This window comes from Melopsittacus undulatus, chromosome W (genome assembly GCF_012275295.1).
Source record: "Melopsittacus undulatus isolate bMelUnd1 chromosome W, bMelUnd1.mat.Z, whole genome shotgun sequence".
NCBI classification, from domain to species: domain Eukaryota; kingdom Metazoa; phylum Chordata; class Aves; order Psittaciformes; family Psittaculidae; genus Melopsittacus; species Melopsittacus undulatus.
This window is the reverse complement of record NC_047558.1, coordinates 1,019,477-1,042,837: the sequence shown is the minus strand read 5'-3', so window position 1 is coordinate 1,042,837 and position 23,361 is coordinate 1,019,477. Positions and strand designations below refer to the sequence as shown.

Below are 23,361 nucleotides of genomic sequence, written 5' to 3'. Positions count from 1 at the left end.
TGATAAAATTATACCTGGAGAAGGCCTTGGTTAAGTATATCTCTGAACCATCCAGTAACTCCTCATCCAATCCACTTCCAACAATTTTAAGCTCTTGCATATTCTCCTGTAGTTTTTCCAGGATCAATCCATGGATTGATTCAGAATGGTCAGATTACGTTCATGCAGCACATACCTTTGAAATCCTCAAAACCTTTTCTACAAGACACCCACTGTATCTTGCAGGACTCAAACCACCAGATGCCTGCTACCTCTTGTGACTGTAAACCACAAGATGCCCGCTGCTTCTTGTGATTGTATACCAGTAAAAACCAAAACCTTTTCTACAAGACACCCACTGTGTCTTGCAGGACCCAAACCACCAGATGCCTGCTGCCTCCTCTGATTGTAAACCACAGGATGCCCGCTGCTTCTTGTGGGTGCATACCAAACGGACACTAGCAGCCGGGTATACACCTAATTGGGCCAAGCTTCATGTAGTATGTGCAGCACTTGTACTGCCCTTATCTCATTCAGGTAGTAAGTGATACCTGAATTTATATTCTGATTACAATTGCAACATTGTGTTAACACCCATGGATCACTCTATCTTTCGCGAGTTGGTCTGTTATTATCGCTCGATGTGATTTTCCGGGGAGCTTTTGGAGCCTTTTTGAATCCAGACGCTTTGTCCTCTAATTTTGATAGTGTGAAATATACAGGAATGATTCGTGTCAGGAATTTAGGCGTCCTTGTCGCCATTGCACTTTGTGTGAAACCAGCCCTCCTTTGTGACCGTGATTATCATAAGTACTCCTGTCAATAAGGAGAAACAAAGGGGATAATCTCTCCTAATCAATCGCTTTGTTTTTCAAAGGGGACTTCTGTTTAACGGTTTGACTGGCCTAAGGAGATTAGATAACCAAGAGATACATTTTGTTACAGGATGTTGCAAACTTGGGTACTAGACAAATAACCATATAAGGTATAGAACAAAATGTTAAGACTATGTTAAGCTTGTAAGCATTTTTCTGTTAATACATTACTAAGAAAATTCAACAACGTCTTCACCGGAGAAAGACCCCAGCAAACAAGAAAAGAACAAAGGAAAGGGGCCACGTCGACATTCAGGTAAAGAAGACAACAGGATTGGCTAAAACCCAAGACTGAGAAGTATAAGAGACTGTACTCCAAAGATCCCGGTGTGCGTTGCTGGTGGAGTGGAGACTCCCCTGCACACCCAGCGCTGTTTTGCTTATTGCCTCTCTTAAATTTCTAATCAATTGTGAATAAAATCAATTGGACAAAACCCGGTTTGCGGTAAATTTTTATAACAATAGTAGTGAAAGTTGTGAGTAATACTTGGAACGGCCCCTTCCACCTTGGTTTGAGATCTTCTTCCCCTGTGGGTCTGAAAGATTTTATATACACATAATCTCCAGGTTGTATATTATGTACTGGACTCTCCAGTCCTCTGCTTCGAGTTCCAGCCACATGTTTTTCAATTTTCCTGAGTTGTTTTCCTAACGCTATTATATAGTTATTCATAGTTTCTTCTCCCACTTGGAGAGACATTCCTTATTGGACCTCATATGGTCTTCCATACAGAATTTCAAAAGGTCTCAATGCTTCGAGTCCTTGGTTTACTTGAAATTCTTAGAATTAGATGGTTCATTTTCTCCACCTGACCGCTTGACTGAGGGTGGTAGGGAGTATTAAATTGCCAATCAATACCTGGTTGTTTGTTAATTTGTCGTACCACATTTGAAGTAAAATGTGGTCCTCTGTCCGAAGATACAGTGGCTGGAACTCCATATCGTGGTATTATTTCCTGTTACAATATTTTCGTTACCTCCCGGGTTTTTGCACTTCTAGTTGGAAAGGCTTCTGGCCAACCTGAAAAGGTGTCTTTTAGTACCAACAAAAGCCTATACACCATTTCCTTGGCCGTTCTGTAAAGTCAATCTGCCATTGTTGGCCTGGTCCATTTCTTACCTTTTAGATTTTTCCAGATTTCAGTGTTGCCTATATTACTCTCCATTGCCTCCCAGGGCCATCTCTCTCCCTGGTTAGTTCCCCCACAAACATAGCAGTTACTTACATTCAATGCTTTAGTTATATATTCAGCAAGATTTACAAAGAGATTTTTAGCAACTGTGGGAATTCCATATTGGACTCCAGTTTCCATTTCATGATAATAAATGATGTTGTATTGACTCTTTATTTTTCTTTGATCTTAATATTAATAATCACACCTGGGTCTTCCATATATCTTAAGTCCAATTTTAGATACTTCTTTCTGTTTCCAATTTTTCAAATCTATGAGAGTTAAATTTGCTGGATTGCAGGCATGGGTTGTACAGCTACTGTTTATCCCCAGCCTCTAGTATTCCAGCATACACAAGACCATCCTTTTCTTCCACAGAGGTGTGATGACTGATACCTAGCTGTTTGACTAGGTACATAATCAGGATTTATGTGACGTTGGTATCCAACCTGGGCAAATATATTTTGGCTGGCTACTATAGTACCGTCTCCACTCTAAACTTCCACAAATCAAAAATTATTGACAGTGAGGTACTCAAATTGGTTATAACTTCATTATAACTTATTCCAATTAATCTTCCTTCTTCTGAATTTGCTCTCATTTCTACCCAATACAAGGTTGGAAGTTCCTTTGGATCATAAACGGTGTGGTAGATAATACATTCACTGCAGTTGTTGTGAATGTTTTTAAAAGCCACGGCACTTTCCCATATGGTTCCTATCAGAACCGACACCAAAAGAGGTCTGGTCAGGATCATAGTGCTCAGCGGTCACAGCCCCAGGGGTTGCAGCCCTCGGCAGACCTTTTCAGCTGCAGGACCGACTCCCTCCAGTATTGCCCTCTTTGGTAGGTTAAAGGTATATTCCCCGTCAGCTATTACGGCAATAGTATTTGACCCACAACAGCTGTTCCAACGAGGTGGTGATTTCACACTGAATACAAAAGAACTATAATTGATTCCTCAAAAATTGTTTGTTGTCTCCCCTATGAGTAATAATATACTTCAAACAACTGGGACACTTGGCTCTTAAAATAATTTCAACTATATCTTCATTTCCCATATCAAATTTACAGGAGTCAATATGAATTCCCTCAGTTACTTATCCAAGTCCTCTAGAGGGTCAGCTTGGCATCTCTGGGTTGTTACAACTTTCCATTTTTTCATGGGTCCTTTTACTCGTGACATGTGTGTGCACCCTTTTTCAGCAGTTCTTATCGCCATTTCTGTAGTTAAAAGAACAAGAAATGGTCCTCCCAACGAGGCGATAAATTTTCTGCTTTCCAGTTTTTATGTCATTCTAGTTCTAAATCGTTCACTGGAGCCGCCCCATGGCATTCCCGCCAGGGCAGTCTCACTTCCAGGGTCCAGACTCCCAATGGCACACACACCGATCTGGTTCCACAGAAGAGCCTACTCCCCCACCTCTGCTCAACATTCCTTCTCCACAAGTTTCAAAGCAACCACTTTCTTTTTTTATCCACTTTCCATGTTTCCTCCTTTACTCCCAGTCCACATTTATCCAACAACCCTTCAGTCTCATCTGTCAACATGTCTGTTTCCACTTGTTTGCCTATCCCAGCACCTATCCCATGCTCAAACACAGGAGCTGCTCGAGCTCCCTCCTTAACTTTAAACATCTTTCCCCAGTATCACAATCTGAACAACATCTCTTTAGCTTTCAGTTTTTCCTGTCCTTTTCCAAAGCCAAAATTAAGGGATCAGGAAGAGGTATATTAATTTTGCACTCTGTCACATCTGCATACATTACTTCATTCCATTTTCCTTGTCACCTCAAAACCAACATTAATTATAACAATGTATCATATAATTCAAAGTTCCATTTTTGGGCCATTTTTCCTGATTTTCCAAAGTATATGAAGGTCAGCATTGGTTACAATATTTTACCAACGTTTTCTTGTTTACAGAGGTCCCAGAAGACCCTCTCAGTTCTTTCCAATGTGCCAAAATGTAACCCAATGGGCTTTTCTTCAGAATTTCCTTGTTTTGACCGGCTCCCATTTCAGCCAATCTTTTACAGATCTCTATAACTTCTCTTTTTCAGTGCTCTGCAAATGCACTTATGAAAATATGAGAGCACCTATACACAAGTTTTATGATATTCTTAAGGGGATCAGTAAAATAATATCTCTGAGTTCTGCAGATCAGCTCCCCTGTTGTTAGATCATAGTTAAAGTTACAGCAAAATTTCCTTTGCAATCATTCCTCTTCAAATTTTCTTTGACATTTTTACAATTTTTTTTCCAGTTTGTGGGTTTTTTTTGTTTTTTGTTTTTTTTTTTTTGTTTGTTTTTTTGTTTTTTTTTTCTTTTTTTTTTCTAACTTCCTGGAAGTCCTCCTGGACTTTGTGGCTTTCTCCACAAAGTAATCTTTTATTTCTGGTCCCAAAGAATAACCGATTGGGTAACTGTAATTTCTATCTGCCAGTGTTTCGTAACAAAACCCGAGCAATATCTGCCCCACTGGCACCCTGAGTGGCTGTAAAAGTGGAATCTGCACCGATAGCACTCCCACAATATCCGTGCAAAATGCCACACATCACATACAGTTACATTCCCAAAAGGCACACTGGGACTTTCTGAGCTACTTAATAACTGTACACACACAAGAAGATACACAGGACAGAGACAGGACACACAGGACCACAAAGCATAGACACTTCATCCATCTCCGGCCGCTCTCCTAACGGAGACACGGAACAGCGGATTGGGACTCCACACTCGTGTCGTACCTATGCTACGTCTCAGTCACACAGAAACACAAAGTTACGCATGCGATCCCCCACTCACACTATGGTTCCACTTACCCTCCTCACGGTTCTCAGAATTTGAGATACAGTGGAAACCTGCTGGGTTCCTTACCCTTCACCTGCCCCCCTAGCAGGTCTGTCCTGGCTCCCAAAACTTGGGATGCAGCGAAAATCCGGGCTCACCCGATCCGCTCCCAGGATCACTAGCAGCCACTCTTTCGGTCGGCAAGCCCCCCGCTTGCAAGCCATACCTACCAAGGGGAACTTCGCTGTGCGCCAGACATCTCTGCGTGCCTTACCAGCAGCCCCGGGCCACGCGTACGCCTTACAGGCCACCTAAATTACCAAAACCTAAATTACCAAAACCCAAATTACCAAAACCCCAAGCATACCGTTTCTCCACAGCCGGCACAGGTTGTTGTCTGTCCCCGCAGTGAGCAGACGAGAAGTGGAGGTCCTCCAGGCAAACAGCCTGTGGCGCCGAGGATGTCCACCCCTTGGCCGATCCTGCAGCCGGACAGAGGCCTCCTGCCTGGCTCGCCAAATTGATGCACAGATAGACTCCACAACTCATTAAAGTTGTAAAGTAGGTATGCTTTTATTCAGGGATGAGGTGCCTGGGGATAGCTCCTGCAAAGCATGCACACCTCAGGGTTGTTGTCCCTTTACATTTATTCTCTTAAGGTATACATAGACATGAGGTTGCTCAATTCGCCTATACATATTTAGTATCTATCCCCGCTTCGTATTATAATGAGCCGGAAGGTCCTTTGCACTTGCGCAGTGCCCCTTCTGGTCATGGGCAGGGGTCTTCCAGATGAAGTAAATGAGTCTTCCTCTTGTGGGTAGGGGTCTTCAAGATGAAGTAAATGAGTCTTCCTCTTCTTAAACTTTACACCTTTTAATCTTCAGACATGGCCTTAGGGTCTGGTCGGCGCCCAGTCTGCTTCTCCCCCACTTCTCAGTAGGACCAAACACCTGTGCTTTTGTCATGGTCTCATGGCTTGGTCGCCCAGTCTGCCTCTCCTGCCGCTTATCAGCAGGACCTTTCATCTGCTTTTGTCCCTTGTCAGTAGAACTAGCATCTGTTTCTTCCCCTCCAGCAGTAATCAATGCCTTGGCAAGATGGCAATGGCAGGTACTTAGGACAGACAATACTTCTGTTTAAGCAAAGGAATTCCTTTAACTCCCTTGTACAATTTCTCTGTATTACCCCCCTGTACATTGGTTACCCCTGTAACAATCCCCCCTTTTTCTATAAAGTGAGTAAATTCTTTTACTTGATTGGCTGCTTCACTTTGCCCACGAGGGATACACGCTCCACTTTACCTCTCCTGATTCGTTTCACACCTTCGCTTCAGCTTAGCGTTACGTCATGCTTCTGGCATCTTGTTACTGCATTCCTGTTTTGCTGATCTTGATGCTTCTTCTTTTAGCCTGGGGTCAGAGGTTCACTTTCTCACAGCTTGCTATAAGCCTGTTAAAGCGCCCATGCTCGACCCCCAACATCTCCCCCTCTTTTTTCAAATAAGGCGTTCGTCATTTGCTGCATGCGTTGCATAGTACATTGTAACAAACAAGGTCCAAAAAACAAAATTAACAACATAATCATTATTGGTCCACTAAACATCATGATTAAACTCCTTAACCAACTACTTATTCCTAACGATTTTAACCAAGAGTCTATAGGATTTGTTTCTACAGTAAGTTCTTTCATATTTTCTTTAAGTTCAAACAATTTCTTGTGAATAGATTCTGAATGATCAGAAAGATTCATACAACACATGCCCAGAAGCATTCTAATGCAAAGGGGATGTGAAGCAGCTGCAGAAGTAAACTGTACAGTGTTAACAGTCAAGGAGTTACACTCCCCCCTTTTTTTTTTTTTTTGATCAGACAAAAAGCCATTTATTGCAAAGCATTAACTCCTTATATACTATTGCTTACACACACCTACAGCAATTTGGCATATCATAATTAGATACTTGTCTTGAAGATTCTTAGTGACTAACATATAATTGGTTAAGCACAGGTGTGAGAACTTGACCTCAAACGCTTGCCAAGAGTCCACAGTTCTCATAACTCAGTGAATTACAGCTTCTTCTTATCTTGCTTGCTTAGGCTTTCTCGGGCCTCCCATGGCCTTGCTGTATCTTTCAGAGTTATTCAGAGCTCATGTACCAAATATTTATTCTCCTGTGAGAACACTGTCTCCACATCTTCCCCTTTTTAGTTTTACTAAAAGTTTTTGACAATTTCGTATGTCTGCTCTATCACTGCTGGACTTGTGTAACATTACAACCCACTACTCTAGACAGCATTATTTCAGTAAGATTAGTCTGATTTGAAGTCACCTTTATAACATGTGGCATACCAGTGAATCCTACACACCATGTAACAAGTTGGAATAGCTGGGATTTAACAGATGTGCTCAGTATAATTGTCCATTACCCATGGTCACACATAATAGAACAGATATTACAAAGATTTTACACAGATTTCTATCATTGCTGTTTCTTTATGTGGTTGAGTTCTGCGGCTTTGTACATTTCGCTGGCAGCCAGTATGGTCCTGTTGATGGCTGTACACAGCTGGGCCTACCCTTTTTCTCCTGGATGGCTCTCTAATAACAGCAGAGGCCATCCCTCACATCAAGGTCTGGCATGGCATGTGGCCCCACCACTCTACGCCTGCTGGGTTGCAGCCAGCAGCGAAGCTAAAGGTTCTTCTTGGTGGCAGACACAGAGGCCAACCCAGTCTTGCCCTTGACTGTGGTAGCAGGCATTTGGTCAATCTCAGTCCTTGCACCTTGTTGTCAATGCAGAGTTTCACCTGCTTAACCCAGTAACAAGTCACTACTACAGCAAAGCACACACAGATTAGCAGAGTAACTATCACAGAGTGCATCAGCATGTTGAAGATGCTAATGGCAGCGAGTGACTAACCAAAAAAATTTCTTACAGTGGAGTTCTCCCACCCTCTTAATTTGTTCCATTACTTGCTTTATAACACTATCATAATCTTAGAATCTTTTAGCTTTTACCTTAGCATTTTCCAGCAGCTGCTGCAAATTTGCATGTTCTAACATCTCTTTTACAAGTGACAAATCCATACAACACAAGGTATTGTTTCTTACTAGCAACTGGCTAGTAAATACAGGTGGTTTTATATGCAAAATCACAACCTCTAATAATAGCTACTTTACAAGTATGCATATTCAAGCTGTTAATTTTCAGTTGCCCTCAAGTGATGGTTTTTTTTTTGTGGTTTTTTTTTGTTTGTTTTTTGTTGTTTTTTTTTTTTTTGATTACATATGCATATTGTCTGGAAAACAAGCTTGAAGCAATATACATCAAAACTGCAGTCATTAATAACAGCTAGAATGTGTTATCATTACCCTTTTTTTTTTTTTTTTTCACAGTCGCTCACCCTGCTTTTCATAGCTAAAACCACCGGCCTATCGGCAACTGCACTTTTGCATTAACCTTTTCTTGCCCAAAAGGTTAAACTGCTACCTGTTAAAACTTTTACATGAACCTGACAACAAAAAATATACAGAACACTGTCTGCCCTCATTACAAACACACACACATATATGCACATATGCACACATGGGATCCCACAAGCACACTGCACACAACTACAATATTTGAAACACAAAATCCAGACAATCATTGCTCCCACTGCACAGTCCCACATACAGGACGTGGCACAAGGACCCTGTAAAGACTATCAGGAAACCAGCTCTGAGAAGCATCATTGCTGTGCAAGGTGGCAGGCTCAACCTTAGCGGGCGTCCCCGCAGAGGCTCTGCCTCCCTCACATTGCATGAGGCTTGGGCTTTTTTTTTTTTTTTACTGACCAAAATGCACACTCGTTCCGACACAGGTGGCCAGCCTATGTTGGAAGAAGTTGCCAGCAATATCTATAAAGGTTTCCAAGGGTCGATAGAAACATGGACATACTTATATTTACCAACTTCTGGCATGAGTATCACAGAGAGACTGTATCAAAGGAGTTGTATATGGGGTCCCAACTCCACGGTCTGACACATTCTGCCCGATACCCCTGATAAGAGCATACAAGAGACCTTCCCATCTCGGGTTTTGAACCAGCATATACACCACAAGGAAACCGTGCAATACATCTGCATCCCCCACCCATCTCACTTCTCCCTTTACAGCTACCCATTTATCATGAGGATATGGGGGATATAAATCAGGCTTCTTTTCCGGATGAATAGGCTCCAGGTCAAAAGCACCATCCAGGTCAGCATCGGCATTATCAGGCATCAGAATCTCAGGATCAGCAACAGCAAACTTATGAACGTGCACAGGCTCCTTCTCGGGGTCAATAGGGCTCAGGTCGAAAGGATCGTCTTCATCCCCGTCCTCAGTCTTCGCTGCTGCAGCGGCAACTGGCGGAGGTTCGGGGGGGGCACGCTGGTCTCCATGATCTCATTTTTTGACTTTAACATCTCTAAAACAGTTCTCCAACTGACTAGCAAACTTTTCACAGCTTCATTGCCTTTCGTGGCTGCATTCCACAGCTTAACTCCTGCCCCATTCCACAAAGAGATCTCAAGTCCAGTAGACTCATAAATCTCTGGGTAACGTGTCTTCGACCATTTCAACATTAACTTTAGGTCTGTCTCTTTAAGGGTTGCTCCCTTCACCTTAGGAAGGACTGAAAACATCTATAAATCAGGGGCTTCTTCCTTAGTAATTTTCTCCCAAGTCTCGAGATTAAAAGCTTCACCGACTCCCACAATTCTTCCCCTATTTTACGCCATTGATCTTTGGAGAATAACTGTCCCGTATTTTCTAACAACCCCCTTCGTCGGCACCAAAATAAAAAGTCCACAAGTTCCTGTCGGGGTATCGAGTACCCTGTTTTCTTCGCTACGCATAGCACTCCTTCTATCGTAGCCTTTTCTATCGCTGATACAGCGAAACCCATCCCGAACCAGACCGCAGTCTGCCTGACTCACCGGTCAGCCGTGGCCACGTAATTTGAGCTCCTTTCCTGCCTCTCTCGGACAGCCTGCCTCTCTCGGGCAGCCGGGATCTCCACCTTCTCTCGTCCGCGGTCTCTCTCTCTCCTGGTATCACGTCGGGGTCACCAGAATGCCGCGGCCAGGTGGAGGGGAGAAAACACCGATACGATGTAGGTTCACAAAAGCTCCGTTTATTGATTACAAGGCTGCTCTTAATATACTGTCTTACACGCGATCACGCATTACTTGATTGGCTGCTTCACTTTGCCCACGAGGTGTACACGCTCCACTTTACCTCTCCTGATTCGTTTCACACCTTTGCTTCAGCTTAGCGTTACATCATGCTTCTGGCATCTTGTTATTGCATTCCTGTTTTGCTGATCTTGACGCTTCTTCTTTTAGCCTGGGGTCAGAGGTTCACTTTCTCACAGCTTGCTGTAAGCCTGTTAAAGCGCCCATGCTCGACCCCCAACACCCCTGCCCATGACCAGAAGGGGCACTGCGCAAGTGCAAAGGACCTTCCGGCTCATTATAATATGAAGCGGGGATAGATAATAAATATGTATAGGTGGATTGAGCAACCTCATGTCTATGTATACCTTAAGAGAATAAATGTAAAGGGAGAACAACCCTGAGGTGTGCATGCTTTGCAGGAGCTATCCCCATGCACCTCAGCGCTGAATAAAAAGCATACCTACTTTACAACTTTAACTAGTTGTGGAGTTTATCCGCTCATCACCAACCATTTAGTCTGGATTACCCTGCTCTATATTTGCCCCATAAAATGGACCCTGGTTCACTCTGAGCCTCTCTGTTGGGGTAAAACCATTTATCTTTATCCTTCCCAGGAGGCTGGGGGAGGCTTTCACTTTGCCTGTTGTCAGTGGGCATTGATCAGCCCTTCCTGTCTGGTGGCAGAGGCGTGGGCAGGTCCCCCAGGAGCCCTTCAGGGCTGGGCTGGGTCAGAGGGAGCTGATCTGAGGTGACTGCTCATTGAGGGAAACAGGTATTGGCATCCTTATCAGCTGGAGACACTCTGGGTAACACTTAAACAAGCCCACTCTATTAGTGTCAAGCCACCAGGAACACATTCAGCCTCTCTGCTGACCATTAGACCAGTTGATGGAGCAGACAATAAACCTGACAGGACAGGCTGTACACTGTTCCTGAGCTGGTGCTGACAGTGTGCCTTGGCCTGCCAGTGCCTACAGCTGCCCAAAATGGGACCCAGGTCTACCCTCAAAGGATGAGCCACAGGGGAACAACTGCCTAAAACCACCCCAGCCCATAAGCCAAAGCAGGATGAGGAAGGGAAATGCTGGAAGTTTCAGGTTTTGCTTTAATTTCTTTCTTCCAAATGACTTTTCTATACGCTGGAAATTTTGGAACTTGTTTCTTAACTGCCTTCTAAAAAAAAAAAAAAAGAATAGCTGTCACTCTAGAAAGAAGGGAATTTATGTCATTAGCTACACTTTGCTTACAACACTTCAAAGGCAGCTTCTAAGAGTGTTTTATTTCATCCCACATACTTAAAACAGAAAATAATCAAAATGGGAAAACAGTAAAATCAACTGTCCTTTTCCATCCAAAGAATAATTATTGAGGGGAAAAAATCATGTTTCAAAGTAATGATTCTGTATTCATCAATCAAAAATAAAAAATTAATAGGAAATTCAACCTTAGCTGTTTTCAGAGGAAGTGTTCATAACTACATTTTTATTAAAGATATTATATTTAATTTTTTTGTTAAATAAGAGCTTACTTGTATTTCCATTTTTAAGTTTCTGCCAGTAAAAAGATCCCTGGGTTTGACAGAGCAAATTTTCCAGCATTTGGAAGCTTTTATCCCAATTTTAACACCTTATCTCTTTTCCTCTAGAGAATTAACTGTTATTGCATTAAACCAGAAAATGTTATAGAATTTTAAACAGTCTGCACAACTGTAAAACTGACAGGCCATTACAAAGTTCTACTGTAAAGAAACTTCATTCTAAAAATTTAGGGATTTATATATAATATACAAGCACATATATATTTACACATATATATATGCTCATATACAAATCAAGTTACGAATAGCTAAATTATTTGTCTGAAATTTAAAATAAAACCTACATTTTAATATTAAAAGTACTTTATAAATCAAAAATACTAAACCCACTCTTATTTTCTTTTAACCTTATAGTCAACGAAAAGCAATACAGCTAACGAAGATGTAAGTATAACCCAGATTATTCAAATAGGGTTTGGATTTTCAGTCAAACCTCATAAGCTTTTTGCAAAAGAAACATTCTTTTTGTCACTAATGCATTTTCTAATCTGTGTAACTTTCACAATTTTAAAGATTTTTTTAAATACATTGAAAAGGACAACAGAATATTTAAAAAGACATTTAAAAAGGCAATTTTTTACTAACTTATTAAATGTTGCATTTATATGACTCTGAAAACAAAAGGCTTTTTTCCTGCCACCCATGTGATGGTGTTTCCTAACTGATTTCTGCATTTATTCAGATTGAGCCTTTCATACCTGCAGTCTGGAAGCTGCCCTCTTAGGAACACAGGTGACAATGCTTCTGGATTTTACTTTTTTAAATTTTTCATTGTGATGAAAAGATTATATAAAATTAAGGAGACTGCCAACTATTATTTTCCCCTGTAGGACCTGCTACTTTAAGACAATATAAATTGTCTGGTATTTTCCATGAGTGCATGCTCACAAGGTACAAGGGCTCACAGGCTCTAGATAAGTAATAATTTAGTATATCAAAAGGTGAAAAGAAAAAACAGAAGAGTATAGAAGTCCTATTCTCACAGGAAGCCTCCTGCCCCAATTAAATGCAGTGGCTCTTGTGTATCATGGCTGGAATGCTGTGATTTCCTTGGGCCTGTGGATGCAGAATCCCCATGTCAAAGGGGGGCCAGCATCATTGCCCAGAGCCTCAACCGTAGCTCCTCTTTGTGCTCCATATCTCTCATCTTTTCTCTCTGAATTTCTACTTCAAGCAACTGCACAGGGATAGTACCACAGATCAATTGCAACACTGAATACTTATTAATACAACCTGGGCATATTTTATATAAATATTTCCATTTAGTAGGAGCACAACACAGATTCCCTAAATGAGAAATACAAAAGTTCCTCAGGATCTGACTCGCAGTCACTCACCTTACCCTTTGGTTCACAAAGTTTCCCCAAAGTTTGTGTGAAAATTTTTGACTCTTCATCCTTCACATAGTTCATTCACTGCTTCCTAATGTGGTTCTTGACTTGCCAGTCCTCCATGGGCACCAAAGGGTGTTACAGTGCATAGATCACTGCTTTCTGGCCTTGTCCTTCCCCCTGGACCAACACTGCAGACACTGCCCCATGCAAAGAGTGATGACTCATGGACCCAATTGGCAGAGGGAAAATCACAACAAAACTCTGAACCCTACACTAATTGCCAATCATTAATTGTATATCAGGAGTTTGTGTAATTAGGAAAATATCTGGGGCAGAATTGTTTACTTTGTGGGCTCACCTGGGTCACACAGGCACTGAAGTCTTTGGAAAAGCTACTGTTCTTGTTGCCCACCCTGCACTCAGCAGGTGTGGAGCCCTTACCTGCTGTGTAACACAAACTGCAATAGCTACACGCTTTCTGAGCTTAGAGACCACAGATACCTGCCTCAAAGGGTCTGAAACACTTCAGAGTCACTATTTCTATATCTACCTATTATGCAACTTCCAGAAAAAAAAACCCTTCCTTGCATACTGAAAAGCTGCTTCTCATGCCCAGAAGCAGGACTTGTAAGAGATAGAATAAAATAGATAAACCTGGAAGTATAAACATCAGGTGATGGCTGAGGGGAAGATGTCCCTGGGGGAGCTTGCAGCATGGTGTGGGCCAGCTCCACAAAACATGCTCTGACCCATTCTTCTCCCTATACCGATCCTACACACCTATGCCCTGCACATCACATCTCATGTGAACCTTACCATGATTCTGTACTAAATCTGCTATTTCTGTACATTAATAATTCATCAAAGTACTTTTTTTCTTCCCCTTTCCTATCTTTTCACATGGTGCCTAAAATAATGTATAATGACTCCATTGTTGTTAATTACAAGTTTCCTTACACATACTAAACTTGTTCATTTTATCTTTTACAAATCACCTGTGTGGTCATCTGTTATAATTTTTACCAGGTGCTTTTATGCAACAAGGTCACTGCAAAACCTATATTGATTTTCTTCCTAAATATCTGACTGTACAAATACATATTTTACCAGCAGTTCTGTATTCGTCCCTGAGAGCTAATACAAACACAAACCAATCCAGCTGCAAAAGCCTTTGGAACATGGAGTAGGAGATGGACTTCTGGAGATTTCTGCTGGGGAAAAAAAAAGTCTGGTTAACCCTTTGGTTGCTAGTGGGGAAGTCAGTTTGGCAGCTGTGTCTCTGAGCTGAGCACTGAACGCTGCTGCACTCAGGAGAGCCATCACTGCAGCATGATGACATTTATCTTACAAGCATGTTCAAATACAGTGTATTTTGCTTGGCTGATAGATTTTAGCATCCAAACATACCTTCCATTATTTCAACCCAAAGAGATTCCATATCCTTACTTTGAAATATATCAAATGTAAATTTCCCAAACATATCACCCAAAGCAATCAAGCTAAATATATGGAATCACCCTCCATTGATAGGGAGCCTGGCCTAACAGCCCTTATACTCACCACAGAGTTGAAATGCCAGGCTTAATGCTATCTAGAAGAATGTCCTGTTAGGTCAAGAATTGCATGTTGTTAAATTATTTATTATCTTTTTCCCAAGAATGACAGAGTCCCTTTTCCAGCTGAATAAGGACCAGCTCTCTCCTGAGACTACGAGCAACAGAGATTCTTGGGTAAAAAAAGATCTTTTTTCTTAGCTTGGTACTGAAACACTTAAATTGGAATTACAAGAAAAACAAACAGTGTGGATGGCTAGAAAAAGTGATTCAGTGTGGGACTGTGCTTCAGACATTTATAAGAAACCAACTTTGAATCATTGTACCAGATGCAGCTCCAGGGAAAAAATGTATGCAGGCAACAGGGAGTTAATAATTTTTTTCTTTTCTTTGTTGATGTGTTCAATTCTCTTCCGGCCAAGATTCATTTCACTCTGCTATCTTGTGAGAGACACATATGGTGCAGTGAAATTGCCATCCAAGAAAGCATGTCCAGACTGCTGAGACGTCATCAAGTAAGAGTAAAGCAAAGTAAAAGTAAAAAGATAGAGAACGATCTTTTTTCTTTTTCTAGCACAGAGAACATCTGATGAAAGTCACTGAGGTACGTGAATGTTTCTAAAGGTTTTGCAACCATTTCTTTACTTTGCCTGATTAAGAAAAAGGCAGAAATAATAATCCAGTATCTCCTTTTTTTCTTCAAGTTAGGGAAAAAATGTGTTTCATAATAGACCTGATGTATGTGAATAAAATACAATATTGCCTTCTGCTCTTCTGTGGAAACAGCACTTAAATGCCCCAAAATATCACTGATGTTCTGTGCTGGTTGCGTCTCCATCAGCATCTCTGACTTCTTCACGCAAATAATCTCTTGGGGCCAGAACAAATTAATTAGTCTACTTAAATACTCCACAAAAAAGTAAAAGTTCCATCTCAGACAACATATTCAGGTGTCTCTCTGGCTACCAACTGCTATACAAAAACTTTCAATTCATCACCTGCGAAATACAGAATTTCAAATGCAGTATAAGTGTCAAACTGTTGCCTTTTACACAGGCCTCAAGATGTTGTTGAGGATGAGGAGGACTTTGCAGATTCTTTCCCAACAAGGATTATCCAGTTTCCACATTTTAAAAATCAGGACTGGGTAAAGAAATCCCTCTTGCTCTTGCACATGGTCCTTATGACGAGACATTGGGACCAGAGTGGAACTGCTGTGATGGTTTATGCTGTTACATAAACAGGAATTTCTGAGAAGCAAATTGCCAGCTACTCTTTGCTGCCTTGAAATCAGGCTCTAGAAATATTTCAGGATTACTGTACACCTCCCACCAGGAGAACACCAGTAAATACAACACACAGAGTAGAAGCATAGAAAGGACCTTAAGATCATCCACTTCCAACCCCCCTGCCATGGGCAGGGACACCTCACACTGAACCATGTCACCCAAGGCTCCATCAAATCTGGTCTTGAACACTGCCAGGGATGGAGCATTCACAACTTCCTTGGGCAACCCATTCCAGTATCTCACCACCCTCACAGTAGAGAACTTCTTCCTTATATCTAATCTAAACTTCCCCTGTTTAAGTTTTAAACCCTTGCCCCTTGTCCTATCACTACAGTCCCTAATGAAGAGTCCCTCCCCAGCATTTGATAGGCCCCCTTCAGATACTGGAAGGCTGCTATGATGTTTCCACGCAGCCTTCTTTTCTCCAGGCTGAACAGCCCCAACTTTCTCAGCCTGTCTTCATACATGAGGTGCTCCAGTCCCCTGATCATCCTTGTGGCCCTCTTCTGGACTTGTTTCAACACTTCCATGTCCTTTTTATGTTGAGGACACCAGAACTGCACACAATACTCCAAGCGAGTTGTCATAAGAGCAGAGGGGCAGGAACACTTACTTCGACCTGCTGGTCACTCTCCTTTTGAGGCAAACGAGGATACAGTTGGCTTTCTGGGCTGCGTGCGCACACTGCTGGCTCATGTTAAGTTTCTCATCGACTAACACCCCCAAGTCCTTCTCTGCAGGGCTGCTCTGAGTCTCTTCTCTGCCCAACCTGTAGCTATGCCTGGGATTGCCCTGACCCAGGTGTAGGACCTTGAACTTGGCTTGGTTGAACTTCATGAGGTTCATATTGGTCCCCTCACAAGTGTGTCAAGGTCCCTCTAGATGGCATTCCTTCCCTCCAGCGTATCAACTGAACCACACAGCTTGGTATAGTTGGCAAACTTGATGAGGACACATTCAATCCCACTGTCCATGTCACTCACAAAGATGTTGAACAAGACTGGTCCCAACACCGATCCCTGAGGGACACCACTCATTACTGATCTCCAGCTGGACATTGAGCCATTCACCACAATTCTTTGCGTGCAGCCATTCAAGAAATTCTTTATCCACTGAGTGGTCCATCTATCAAATTGATGTCTCTCCAATTTAGAAACAAGGATGTCATGAGGGACAGTGTTAAACACTTTGTGCATGCATTAGCATGCTTTGCAGGAGAATCTGCTCCAAGATTTTGCCAGGCACAGAGGTGAGACTGACTAGTCTGTAGTTCCCTGGGTCTTCCATTTTCCCCTTCCTGAAAAAGGAGGTTATATTACCCTTTTTCTCGTTGTCAGGAACTTCACCTGACTGCCATGATTTTTCAAATATGATGGACAGTGGCTTAGCAACTTCATTTGCCAAACAGAAGTGAAGTCTGCTCAAGGCCAAAAAGAAACCACAAAGGATAGGAGGAAGCCAGAATCAATTTAGCTCTTCTCATGAGAGAAGTTGAAGGGGAGCTTCTTATCCATGCAAAATAATCTGCAAAATGCATTCAACTTCAGAAACAGGAATGTATTTTGTTTATTTCTTTGATAACCTCTCCAGTTCGAGACTGCGTTTCCATCTCTTGTTTCCAGCACATAGCCCTCACTGGACCGCAGGAAAGTAACAATGCATCAGTAGCCGAAATTATCCCTGGCCTTAATAAGCTGGTTTTGGCTTTCTTAACAACTGCAGCCTAGAATGAGTCACACCAAGCTCAAAGACAGTCTTACTAGAGCAAGGGTTATAGAAACAAGAATCCAAGGGGGGATGAGAGGGAGCAAAAATCCCAAGAAACAGGCTAATGGAAAATCCTTTACATATTAACCTTCTTCCCTTCTGACAGTGGTCAATTTCTAATTCAAAATACAAATTATCTCCAATTACTTCAAAAGAGGCAGTCACAGAGCTGTCACTTAACTTTCACCATCTGTTTGGCTCAGAATAAAGCTGTACAGCCTGCCACTTCTACCTCATTTTTCTCTTCCTGCACTGGACAGGCACCAAAAGAAGAGAAGACAACTTATCGCTCTCCAGAGAAAACCCTGGCCTTTGGGGAGCTGGGGCTCAGGGTTCTGGGAGGGGGAGGCAGAGCTTCAGGAGGTGACTTCATTTAATTCTTCGGGGGGAGGTGGGGATTGTTTTGGGAGGATTGATACAGGGGTAACCAATGTACAGGGGAGTAATGCAGAGAAATTGTACAAGGGAGTTAAAGGAATTCCTTTGCTTAAACAAAAGTATTGTCTGTCCTAAGTACCTGCCATTGCCATCTTGCCAAGGCATTGATTACTGCTGGAGGGGGAGAAGCAGATGCTAGTTCTATTGACAAGGGACAAAAGCAGGTGACTGGTTCCACTGATAAGCCGGGGAGAGGCAGACTGGGCGCCGACCAGACCCTAAGGCCATGTCTGAAGGTTAAAAGGTGTAAAGTTTAAGAAGAGGAAGACTCATTTACTTCATCTTGAAGACCCCTACCCACATGAGGAAGACTCATTTACTTCATCTTGAAGACCCCTGCCCATGATCAGAAGGGGCACTGCAAAGGTGCAAAGGACCTTCCAGCTCATTATAATACAAAGCGGGGATAGATACTAAATATGTATAGGCGGATTGAGCAACCTTATGTGCCGCGGCCAGGTGGAGGGGAGAAAACACCGATACGATGTAGATTCACAAAATGCTCCGTTTATTGATTACAAGGCTGCTCTTAATATACTGTCTTACACGCAATCACGCATTACTTGATTGGCTGCTTCACTTTGCCCGCGAGAGGTACACGCTCCACTTTGCCTCTCCTGATTGGTTTCACACCTTCGCTTCAGCTTAGCGTTACATCATGCTTCTGGCATCTTGTTATTGCGCTCCTGTTTTGCTGACCTTGACGCTTCCTCTTCCAGCCTGGGGTCAGAGGTTCACTTTCTCACAGCTTGCTGCAAGCCTGTTAAAGCGCCCATGCTCGACCCCCAACATCTCCCCCTCTTTTTTCAAATAAGGCGTTCGTCATCTGCTGCATGCGTTGCATAGTACATTGTAACAAACAAGGTCCAAAAAACAAAATTAACAACATAATCATTATTGGTCCACTAAACATCATGATTAAACTCCTTAACCAACTACTTATTCCTAACGATTTTAACCAAGAGTCTATAGGATTTGTTTCTACAGTATTTTCTTTAAGCTCAAACAATTTCTTGTGAATAGATTCAGAATGATCAGAAAGATTGTGAAGGATGTAAAGCAGCTGCAGAAGTAAACTGTACAGTGTTAACAGTCAAGGAGTTTGCTCCATCATTACACTCCCCCCCTTTTTTTTTTTTTTTTTTTAGGTGGTCAACCATAAATACCTGCTGCACTTATGCATTGACCCTTTCTTGCCCAAAATGTTGAACTGCTACCTGTTAAAACTTTTTACATGAACCTGACAACAAAAAATATACAGAACACTGTCTGCCCTCATCACACACACACAAACACACATATATGCATATATGGGATCCCACATACACTCTCCACAGAACTACAATATTTGAAACACAAAATCCGGACAATCATTGCTCCCACTGCACAGTCCCACATACAGGACGTGGCACAAGGACCTTGTAAAGACTATTAAGAAACCAGCTCCAAGAAGCATCATCGCAGTGCAAGGTGGCAGGCTCAACCTTAGCGGGCGTCCCCACAGAGGCTCTGCCTCCCTCACATCACGTGAGGCTTGGGCTTTTATACTGACTAAAATGCACACTCGTTCCAACACAGGTGGCCAGCCTGTGTTGGAAGAAGTGGTCAGCCATATCTATAAAGGTCTTGTGAGATACCAGAGGGACTCCAATCAAACATGTTCGAAATGGATCAGATGGGGTTGCTATAGATAAACAAAAGGAATCCTGCCCTATCTCATTAACCCATGTTACCCACATGTTTTGCCGATGATCCATGTTATGTGACATCATAGTTCCCTGTTCCATCAGAACCACAGGTGCTGCCAGACCTAATATCTTCATTTCGTTTTTCTTCCAAAAGTTCCCTAGCTAGATTCCACAAATAGTTTATTAAGACACCGTCTGCTGTCCTCTCGTTTCCTCAGAATTGTCTGTCTTTATCATTTCAGGAACCCCTAGGACAGCAAAAGCCTGTAACCAGTGTTGTTTCACTGCTTTAAAGGCTGTTGTAGTTAGTGCTGAGGCCCATACTGCATGACTATGAGTATCAACTGAGACATGTAAATATTTCAGTCGACCAAAAGGGGGGTATTCTGTAACATCAATCTGCCATACTTTTCTTGGGCCTAAGCCTCGCGGGTTAACTCCATGTTGTTGTAATGGAGCAATACGGGCGCAATCAGGGCAGGCTGCGACAATATTTCGAGCCTGAGACCTAGATAGTCCAAATTCCTGCTGTAGACCTCTTGAGGATTGATGAAAAAACTCATGTGACTGACGAGCCGCTTCAAAGTTCCGTAGCACGACTAGTCCTGCAACCGCTCGGTCAATTACAGCATTACCCTGGGAAAAGATACCAGGTAAGTTGGTATGACTTCGCATGTGGCAGCACCAGATGGGCTCCTTACGTTCTTGAATTATACCCTTTAGGCGAATTACCAATTCTTCAATTTCCAATGTTCCAATTTTACCTATTTTTGGACAGTCAATACGATTGACTACACTGACTGCATATGCTGAATCGGATACAATATTTAAGGCTTGTGAGGAAAACCAATTTAAGGTTTCAACAATGGCTTGTAGTTCTAAGATTTGCACTGATTTTCCTGTGTCAGTCCATATCTTTAGTTTCCAATTTTGATTGTCTTGCCATGCGAAGCCATATTTCCCAGTACGTCCACTGGCATCAGTGAATACAGTAAGTGCATTTGATATAGGTTTTTGTTTCACAATAGGCCCTCTCATTATAATAGAGGTTGTTTGAAACAGCGGATGAGAGGGATAATGTGTTGACAATTGTACCCCATTAACTGCAAGAGCAAAGGTCATAGAACATAATGACCATTCTTGGATTAAATCAGTAGTTTTCCAAGGTAGTACAAATACAGAAGGATCAACACCAAACACCAACCTGACACGTTCTTTGGCTTTTAACAATAGGGACCCAATATAATCCTGGAGCGTGGTAACAGATGCAGAAGGCTGATACGATGGGAAAACCCATTCTAGGATCGCTAAGTGTTTTTCAATTTGTTGCGCTATAATAGCAGATCTGTATTGCTGTGATCCATAAACCAAAACCATAACTGGATATTCAGGGTCATATCTATAAACCTGTTGTTGCTCAATTTTTGTCTCAATTACTTTAAGAGAGTCATCACCTTCACCGTTTTCATTATTCTCTGTGACCTCTGAATTCTTGATTTCTGCTAATGGATCCCTTGAGGAGCCTACTCCAAAGCCATACTGGAACTCTAGTTCTTCATGAACTAGCTCATCTTCACCTGTCAACTGGTGTGGCTCATTCCACATCGCATCAAATTCTGCTCTCATCTCTGGTAAAATCTGGTTTTCCCTCAAAGTCATTACCTTTTTATTGGAGACATTGTCTTCATCAGGCTTTTGCTTTACATCTGTAGTGGCTTTAGCCTCATAAAGTTGCTTCTCATTTAATTCCTTGACGAGAGAATTCAGTTTCTGAATCTTTCCACGCGAGGACTGTTTTACTTGTTTATATTGCTCAGCTTCCTTGAGCTGCTCTTCTGCATCAGAAAGTTGCAACTTAAGCCCATCAATCAAACCCTTGTATTTAGTTTCAATTTCAGATTTTTCTCTCTCAAAGTCTTCCTGTTGGTTCTCAAGTCTCTTCCTCAAAGATTCTTTATTAACTTCAGACTCATGAAGACTCTTATTTAAGTCAATTATTATGCCATTCAAAGTCTGAACATGCTCTTCAGAATTCAGAGCACAGAGCTCTCTTTTTAGCTCTTCAAGTTCATTCTTATATTTCAAAACCATTTCTTCTTCATATACCTGCCTGGCTTCTGCAATTTCCCTTCTGTGGCACTTCTCCAGCTCAGCCCTCAAGTTCTCCAACTGTCTGCAAATATCCTTCTCATGGCTGATTGTCAGTTCTTCAACATGTTGTTGTTCTTTCATTTTGCATAAAGCTATTTCATTTTTCAATTCTCTTATTTCTGAGTCCCGGACAGAAAGGGCACATTGTAATACAGACAACCTTTCTGATGCCACTAGATCTTGGAGACTTTTAACATCTTGTTCTTTTTCTTCCGTGCTTTCGCATAGCTGTTGAATTGTATCTTCCATATTCTCTTCCATTTGGGCAAATGTATTTTCTTTATCTTTGGCATTCTTTTGAGAAGACTCAAGCTGTACTTCCAGGTCATGTGCTTTCTCACGCAGCATCTCCAAATGTGCATTTTGCTCTCTGATACGGTTCTGAAACAAGGACATCTGTTGCTGGGCTTCTAATGCTTCATTTTTCTCAGGGCTTGTACTCCTCAGCACCTCATTAACCTCTGTCTCTGTTGCTGTCTGTAGTAGGTTGGCATCTTCAGCCTTAAATTCTAGTAGGTTGGAGTCTCCAGTCTTAATCTTGAGCAGGTTGGCATCTCCAGCCTTAAACTCTAGTTGTTTTAGCTCTAAGCGTTCCTGCCACTTTACCAGAAACATTGTAAAAGCCGTAGCCCCTAGGAGAGTTTCCATAAGCAATCTAATATCGGCAGGAACAAGCTCCTGGTATTTCATAAAGGCTGTCATCTGTCTTCGTACAGCCGAATTAGTGGCTCCGTAGGCCATAACACTTTGTTGTAATTTTGAGACCAAATTCCAGTCTAAAGGTGTCCATTCTGCTCCATTCTGTGTAACCCGTACTGGAGCAGATATTAATGGTTCTAAAGTAACCTCCCCATTCAAATTAGCTTGTGTGATAACTCCTTTCCATCTCCGCCCCATGTCAAAAGAATGATCTGTAGGGATATATTCGTTTACTCTTTTAGGGATATACCCCTTTGCCCTCTCATCCTCTAACATTCCTTCATCTAAATCATCCTGTAAGTCTCTTTTTTCTTTTTCTGTTAATCCTTCCCCTGCTCCATACAAGCGTTTTATTTTTTCTTGACCTTCTTTAATCGTTAGCTTTCCCTGTCTAATTGCCCTCTTGATCCCTTCTCGTCCCCCGGCGTCTAATTTCTCCTTTTGGTCCAACTGTCTTTCAATATTCTTGATTCCTTCTTTAATTGCATAATGGCTTTTTTATACATTTCTTTCTTTTTACCCGTATCACCATCCTTGTCTAAATTTTTCACAGCTATCATTAACCTTGCCATTTGGTGGCGCTGTTGCCTTAGTTCTTGCACAAGTTCAGCATAAGGCGATTCTTTTTGTAGTGCGTCATCATCCTCAGACGGCAAAGGTACATTTTCGGGCAGTACCTCCATAGGTTCTGGCTCAGGGGGTGCAGATGGTTGCGTGGGCAACTCATCTGAGGGGTCCCAGGGGATAATTAAGTCATCAAACTCCCCCTTCTTATGCACTGGTGCAGCAATTTTTGTTTTCTCAGGGGAGGTACGGGGGGG

General features: G+C 42.1%; 1 protein-coding gene across 1 annotated transcript; it reads right to left on the bottom strand.

Annotated features, from left to right (window-relative positions):
- Nucleotides 1-19,509: 19,509 nt before the first annotated feature.
- LOC117438025 (uncharacterized) lies at nucleotides 19,510-22,841 on the bottom strand. The gene is made up of 2 exons (XM_034073387.1): nucleotides 20,314-22,841; nucleotides 19,510-19,903 (listed from the first exon to the last, which is right to left on the bottom strand). The coding sequence occupies exons 1-2, from the start codon at nucleotides 22,814-22,816 to the stop codon at nucleotides 19,761-19,763; spliced, it is 2,646 nt and encodes an 881-aa protein (XP_033929278.1). The 5' UTR covers nucleotides 22,817-22,841; the 3' UTR covers nucleotides 19,510-19,760.
- Nucleotides 22,842-23,361: the final 520 nt, after the last annotated feature.